The 8,243-nt window shown below is 28.3% G+C and overlaps 1 protein-coding gene across 1 annotated transcript; it reads right to left on the bottom strand.

Annotated features, from left to right (window-relative positions):
• Positions 1 to 1,161: 1,161 nt before the first annotated feature.
• On the bottom strand, positions 1,162 to 2,476 carry LOC111681816. The gene has a single exon (XM_023443714.2). It carries the CDS (start codon positions 2,339 to 2,341, stop codon positions 1,319 to 1,321), a length of 1,023 nt encoding a protein of 340 aa, XP_023299482.2. The 5' UTR covers positions 2,342 to 2,476; the 3' UTR covers positions 1,162 to 1,318.
• Between the last annotated feature and the right edge of the window lie 5,767 nt (positions 2,477 to 8,243).

Raw genomic sequence — 8,243 nt, 5'->3', positions numbered from 1 at the left:
TATGAAAAATAATAGAAACTTTAATAATAATATGGTCGGCTATGCCCGACTATACTTTTCTACTTGTTTTTGACTAGATTTTAGCGAAATTTTAAATGAAATTTTTATGAATATTTAAAAAAGATTTGTTCTTGAAAGTACAAAAAAGAGTTCTTTTTATACCCTTCACCTTCATGAGAAGGGTATATATAAGTTTGTCATTCCGTTTGTAATTTCTATAATATAATTTTCCGACTCTATAAAGTATATATGTTCTGGATCCTTATAGATAACGGAGTCGATTAAGCCATGTCCGTCTGTCTGTCCTTAGATGTCGGAAAGATCCGAATCTTCAATAATTCAGCTAGACATGCTTTCGAGAAGATCGCTATTTAAAATCAGCAAAATCGGTCTATAAATAACGGAGATATGAGCAAAAATCCGAGACAACCTCTGAAAATTTCATCAAAAAAGCCACATTTTTTTATCCTTTGTTAAAAAAGCAACAACAACACTGTGAATTGGATAAAGATGTAGGTACATGTGCGTGTGGAGATGTATTTGGTTTTATTCAGCTGTGTATTTTTTTTTTTTTGTATGTTTTGATGCTGTTCTGTTCTCACGAACGTGAAGGGTATAACAAGAACAGGGAGATAAAGCAGTAATATGTTGGTAATACAGCTCATATTTGTTTGCGGGTCGTAATACAGTTTGACGGTGGTATTACAGTACAACGGTTAATATTTCTGCTACAGTTTATATTTGTTTGTGTTTATGTTATGTGTGACATGTATGCAGAGATACAAAATAAATAAAAACAGTTTTTTAAAAAATACTTGGTAAAGGGTATATAAGATTCGGCACAGCCGAATATAGAAATATTACCTGTTTTTAATTCTATTAATAATTGTAGAATTTAGGCAAAACTACTATATATAAACAAGCCTAAAACTATGCTATACATAAGCTAACTAGTTAGTTAGTTACTTAATTGGTCCTCTGACCGAGCTTACGAACAAGAAATCCACATTCGTGTTTTGTGCTTTTTTCCAAAAAAGCAACTTTTAAACTCCTTATGTGTAAGTACTTATATAAGCATTGATTTGGTACTTTTAGTTATTTTAACTTATTAATTATAAATGCAAGTTTTCGCAGATATCATTATAAAAACATCTGATATAATTTATGAGAAAATCAAGGTCTTAAAAACAGGAATTTATTTAAACGAATCAAATTTAAGAAAAGAGTTTCAAAAAAGAGAAATATTTTAGCATAAACATAAGATTAAGATTAATCACTTAAACTCGTCTTAAATTAATTCTCTTTTACTATTCTCCTCTTATTTATTTTCTCCCATAACAACATCTGCTCGCTCTTCTAATCCCTCCTTCTCCTTACCGCATTGAAGAGAACAACCGTAAATATTATTTACAGGTTCTTTCATTATATTTTCTTCATAGTAAAGTTGCATATCAGGTCTAGACCAAATACTACCAATCCATTGTAAGTTAAATTCATATTTAGCACAAGTACAAAAGTTGCGTGAACGATGACAAACCGGACATTTGGGTGTAGTAGTACGAGGATGTATAAGTTTAAGAGATTTTTTCTTTTTACAACAATGAGAACAAGTATGAGATTTTTTGACTGGACTTTCGGTGCAAGGAGGTGGTTGACCATAAACTAAATGACCTCTAGTCTTGGCACAGAAGCAACAATTGCAATCCTCTTGAGCAGGCTTAGCTTGACGTGTCTGCAGGCGATCATAGAATTTCTTATAGACCACCATGATTTTGGCCTCAACACCACGTTGTTCATCACAAGACAAACCCTCAAATTGGGCATAAGCTTCTGCTGTCTTTTTGGCAGCATGTACATAAACACATTCCTGAGAAAATGAAGGCTTATCATTCTCTTTGCCTTCCTCCCCTTCCTGGTCTTGAGGTCTATAGTAGAAAGCCTTAAAGCCTCTTTTGATGATATTATAACACAAATGAGCCTCCACACGATTCATCAGACACTTTCTACCCAATTCATGAAAAATATCCTCTTTGCGTAATCTCTTCGTTGGTGTGGCATCCAGGCAGTAACACACCAAGTCATAATGCAGCAAAGAGTAAGTTATAATGTCTACGGAGGTTTTTGCTTTACACTCATGTATGCCGCATAAAATCATAATCTGTGCCAAAGTATGTGATAAATCTATGACATTTTCCAAGAAAATGGAAGAGCCCGTAAGCTCTTGTTGAGTGCCGCTGCATTCGGGCGTCTCGTTGCGGTCTACCACCCCCAAGTAAGCATGACGTTGACATTCTTTGTGTTTGCAATTAGTGCGACACTTGAAGTGGTTAAGTGACTGCATTGCTGAAAAGTTTCTTTCTTTTTTAAAAATTTGGAATTTTTTAGTTTTTTTTTTGCACAGAATTTAGTGTTTTTCTAAATTTCTTTGAATTTTTTCTATTTAACACTGTCAATTTGTTTTAATTTACGTGCTTCGAATTTAAATGTTTCTTTAGAATTTTTTAAGAATTAAGTAGAGAATTTGACACAAAAATTTCATTTTGTAGAATTGTTAGTGTCAGAAAATAAAAAAAAACAGTTTGAAAAGTTTTGGTTTAAACTCAAAATTATTATCAAACTGAAAAAACTGTTATAGAAAAACAAGTAGGAAAGTATACTCGGGCATGACTGATCACATAATACCCTACACCATGAGTAAATTTAAAAAATTTTTATTTTTCATAAAGAAACTTTTATGTTGAATTTAACCTTAATTCCAAAGTATTTAAGCAATTTATTAAAAAAAAAAACTAAATTTTCTAAATGAGGCGTTATATAGGAGTTAAGGTCAAACATGGGCCGATCCTTAGTAAATTTGAGAAAAGGATATAGTTTTTAATATCAGTTAGTTTTGTTGAGTTTCATTCCGATACAATTTTAGACGTTTAAGACAATTTTTGAAGGGGGGTTTGTATGGGGGCTAGGGTCAAATAAGGGCCGATCATAACGAAAAACTGCAGTTTCATTAATACTTATATAAAACTTATTTGTGCTAATTTTTATAGAGAGATAATAGAATATTTGATGTAATTGTGGCATAAAAAGTCCAAACCGGTTGTATGAGGGCTAGGTGAAATAATGGACCGATTTCAACCATTTTCAATAGGCTTCGTATCTGTGTCAAAAAACATGCTTGGTCCAAATTTCATTAATTTATCTTGAAAATTGCGGCCTGTGCCTCGCACACAATGTTCACATGGACAGCCAGCCGGACAGACGGACGGACATGTCTTAATCGACAAAAATGATTCTGAATCGATTGGTATACTTTAAGGTGGGCATTGGACCAATATTTTTGTCTGTTATAAACATCAGCACAAACGTATAATACCCTCCCCACTATAGTGGTTTTGGGGTATAACAAGTTAATGTTAGACGTTTAAGACATTTTTTTGTAGGAGGGTTTGTATGGGGTCAGATAAGGGCCGATCATTACGAAAATCTGCAGTTTCATTAATACTTATATAAAACTTATTTGTGCCCATTTTTAAAGAAATAATAGTAAATTTGACGAAATTATGGCAGAAAAAGCCTAAATCGGGAGATATGGGGGGCTAGGTGAAATAATGGATAGATTTCAACCTTTTTCGAAAGGCTTCTTCCCTGTGCTAAAAAACAAACTTAATTACTAAATAACTAATAGTAAATTTCCTGCAAAAATTACATGCTTTAGTAAATTTTCGATAAAATTTTCTTCTTCAGTACTTTCATTAAATAATTCATCCTTTAAATAGACTATACTTTTTATTTGCTGACCTCTTTAAAGCAGGCTCTTCATATAATCTTCTTTTAAATTTGATTTATTACGAAATTATTTATTTAGCTGTAATTTCCCCAAAAAATATACAGAAAAAATCGAATTTTCTTTTCACATATAGGTACCCCTTATTAAAAAAACTCATCCTTAAAGTATACCAAAGATTTTATTTGCATAACCCTTTAGTCAGCACAAGTTTGATTTATTACATTCTTATTAAAATTATTTATTTAGGTTGTAATTTTCCTTTTGCAGAAAAAGAAAAGAACACAATTTCTTAAACTATACTTTTAATGAAACATCTACACCTAAAAGTATGCCATAGTTTGTATTTGCTAAAATCTTTAAATATTTATAGATTTTAAAATTTCTTTTTTTTCTGAATGCCTTAAAAATAAAATCATTATTTTGACAGTTTCTATTTATTTTATGCTACATAAATTTGCCTTTTTTTCTTTGCCTGTCTTTAGTTTATTAACTCATTTATGAGAAAAAAGGGTCCTTATCTAAATTTACTAGGACCTAATTTATAAATAACCATATTAAGTATTATTAATTTTAGTCGGTTGCCAAGACCAAAAAAAAAGGTTTTTTGAGCATTAAATAAATATAAAAGTTTTGGGTATTTATTTTGAACCTTAAAAAAGGTAAATAAAAATTAATGTCTATTTTTGGGTTGGCAAATTAAAACTTATTTACAGTTTTAGTTAAGAGAAAATTAAAAAAAATATTTCTAAATAAAATTTAAATTAAATTTGATATAAGTTCTTATTTAAAATTAATTTTCTTTTACTTTTTTACAAATTTTCTAAAATTGTTAACTAGAAAAATGTAAAACCTTTTGCTAGCCTAAAAGTATGCTACTTTTTTAATGCTTCGTTATCATAAAAATCAATTGAATTGCATGCATCAATTAATTATAACGAATACTTGTTAAAGTTATTTCTCTGTCTTCTTTATTACGAAAGTGGGCCATTAACAAGTATCTGTACATGTTTTTTGACAAATTAAAGCTGTCAATTATACAACAAATGGGTACACACACATACAAAAACAACATAGCAATAACTGAGTGTATGAATGTAAATGGGAAATCCATAAAAAATTCCTGTTTTTTTCTCTCTTTTGTTGAGTGCTTTTAAGCGGCTATAAAACTTATTGTTTAACGCATATGACGACATAAAAAAAATTTGTTGCACATCTGCCTTTACTACAATTTAAGTTTTTTCACTGTCTCTCTCTCTCATATGATTTTATCAACGTTAGATGTTATAGTGTATTTTTTCATATTTGTACTAAAGTATTAAAAAATGTATTTATTCATTGGAGTTATATGGTAACATGCACATAAATACATATAAAAGTAGCCAGCAACTACTGTGATAAGATATAAAGAACATTATAGAGATATATAAATGAAAAAGTAACTAAAGGAGAAAAACCCATTTAAGAGTTTTTTTAAATTATTGGATTTTACTGGGTTAACATGGAGCTTTAATATCCTGCATTTAAGGATTTGTTTTTTTTTTCAAATAAAATTTTGAAATTAAAATTATGCTTTTTTATAAGTGTGTTTCTGAAAGAAATGGGACATGTTTGATATAAATGTTTTTTCCTATGAAAAAAAAAAAAAAAAAAATAAACTGCAGAAGAGTTCTTTTTATAGAACAAAACTAATAACCAAAAGTCTAAATACGACATTTTCTTTTGTTTAGAAGAGGTTTTATTTAGAAAAAATAAAAGAATTATTTTATTATTTGCAGAAACAATTTCCAAAAATACATCCTTGTAAAAGTTTTTTCTACAGGAAATTAAATTAAAAATTTTTTATAAAAAAATCAGTATACAAGTTTTTTTCTACTATAAATCGATATTATTGTTATACCATACGCTATTATAGTGAAGCATTTTTGCTCATGTTTGTAACACCCTAATCGGGTCAGAATCACTTTCTGAGTTGATGTAGCTATGTCCGTCCGTCTGTTTGTCCATGTTCAAGCTGAACATGGATGGCACGCTACAGATCGAGGTTTTCAAAATAATTAGGACTTAACTAACTAACTAACTAACTAACTAACTAACTATCTATCTATCTATCTATCTATCTATCTATCTATCTATCTATCTATCTATCTATCTATCTATCTATCTATCTATCTATCTATCTATCTATCTATCTATCTATCTATCTATCTATCTATCTATCTATCTATCTATCTATCTATCTATCTATCTATCTATCTATCTATCTATCTATCTATCTATCTATCTATCTATCTATCTATCTATCTATCTATCTATCTATCTATCTATCTATCTATCTATCTATCTATCTATCTATCTATCTATCTATCTAATATATGTCTATTAAAGAAATCAGTACGACGTTTCTTTTAATATAATCGTATAAGAGTTTTTCTATAGCAAAATTTTTATAAAACTTTACAAATTTGGCTATAGAAAAGCTCTTACTCTCTGATCTGATATTCTATAGAACACAATCCATATAAGAGTTTCTTTTACAGAAGAAAGTCTATATAAAAGTTTTTCTATTAAAAATACTATTAGGACGTTTTTTTAATAGAACCATATAAAAGTTTTTCTATATTAAAGAATTTCACAAGTTTTCAGTTTGTTTTTGCAGTAAACTTTATTAAATATGATGATAATGATAATTTATTAAAGTAAATCCTTTATACATATTTACAAACATAAATCCTTACTTACACATACACACGACAATGTTTTGTATTTAAGTGAATAGCTGGTTGGATACATATCAAAAATAAAATTTATATTCTTTTATACAATTTTTTTTTTTTGTTATTCCACTCATGCCAGTAAAATATAAAATGTATTTTATTAAATTACTTGTGAAAAAAAGTTAAATAAATATAAGTAAATAAATTTTCAAACAATGAGTCTGAGTACTTTTTTTGTGTGTATTCTGTATAGTATATAAGTGTCAGTTGTTTATTGCAAATTGTCTGCCAGAGAGGACATTTATTATTAAAATGTAAAAAAAGAAACACATGAAAAAGTGCCACATGTAAATCCTTTAAATCGTTTGGGGATTATACATATGAAATAATTAATATTATGAAATATTATTAATAAAAAAAGATATATGATATAAATTAATTTGTTTTTTATGCTTGTTTTTTCTTTGTTAAGTTTGTGAGTGAGTAGTTTTAAGGAGAAATATTTAATTTTAAGCTTTAAGATATGCAATAGAATTTTTTTGGGTTTAGCCTCAAGGATAGGCAGTTATTTATATCAATAACGAATTAGCTGAGTCTTATGCAAAGAAACTTTTCATTTGAAAATTTGTTTTAATGTTACAACTCTACAATTTTTCCTCCTAAAGATATGCAACAAAACAGCCTTCATTTAATTCTATTTATATATTATTATTTATTACAATTATTACTGTCCCCTAAAAGTATACTAGGTTTGATGGTAACTTGTATAAGCTATTTAAAGGATTTGCTTTGTTTCTTGTTATAATTTTATCAGAAAAATACTTTTTATACCACAAATAAGAAAAATCCATTTAGCTAAACTTTTTCAACTTGAAATGGTTTATTTTGTATCCTCTTCCAACATTTTATATCAAGTCATAGCGACTGATGGTCGTATTGTGTAACATTTTAACACATAATAACTTAAATACAAGGACAAATACAATGTCACACAAAGTGTGGCTAAAATATAGCAAAATAAAAAAAAAACACAACAAAATTGCAAAAAAAAAAAAACTGAAAAAGAAATATACTAAAATGTTTTTACTACTAAACTAAAAGTAAAAGTTTAACTACTACAACAACAAAAAGTAAAAACTAATGAATATCTGTTGTAAATGTCTTTTGCTTGTTTTTCTTTTGCATATAAAAATAAACAAAAATTGCTACAAATTACTCTAAGTATAGAGAGAGAGAGAGAGAGTGAGACTCTAAGGAAAACCATAAAAGCATATTCAAATAAATGTCGTGTTAGTGAACTTTAATAATGTTAAGCTTGACATTGAGTATTTTGTTTTTTTTTCTTCTTTTCTTTAATTTGAAATTTTTTAATATAAAAATCAAAGTAGATATTTGGCCAATCAGTGTCATCTAATCATTTTTGTTGTTATATGGTCAAATAATTTAATTTAGTTTTTTCTTTCTATTAAAGCTTTTAGTGTTAGAAAAAAGTTAGATAAAAGTAAACAATATGATATGTTTTAGGGTGCCAATAAAAAGGAAGATATTTGGTGGTGGTTGTTACGTTGATGGCAAAAATAATAATCAAATCAATGTCATTAAAAGTGAACATTTTCTTGTGGCCGGTTTCTACCTTTTGAAAACCCTACATCACGTAGGTAGTGTAGTGCAGTGTAGTGTAGCATAGTGTAGTCTGGTCTAATCTATAGTCTAGTCTATAGTCTAGTCTATAGTCTAGTCTATAG

The sequence above is a fragment of the Lucilia cuprina genome, chromosome 4, assembly GCF_022045245.1.
Source record: "Lucilia cuprina isolate Lc7/37 chromosome 4, ASM2204524v1, whole genome shotgun sequence".
Taxonomy (NCBI): Eukaryota; Metazoa; Arthropoda; class Insecta; order Diptera; family Calliphoridae; genus Lucilia; species Lucilia cuprina.
This window is presented reverse-complemented; position numbering and strand designations above follow the sequence as displayed.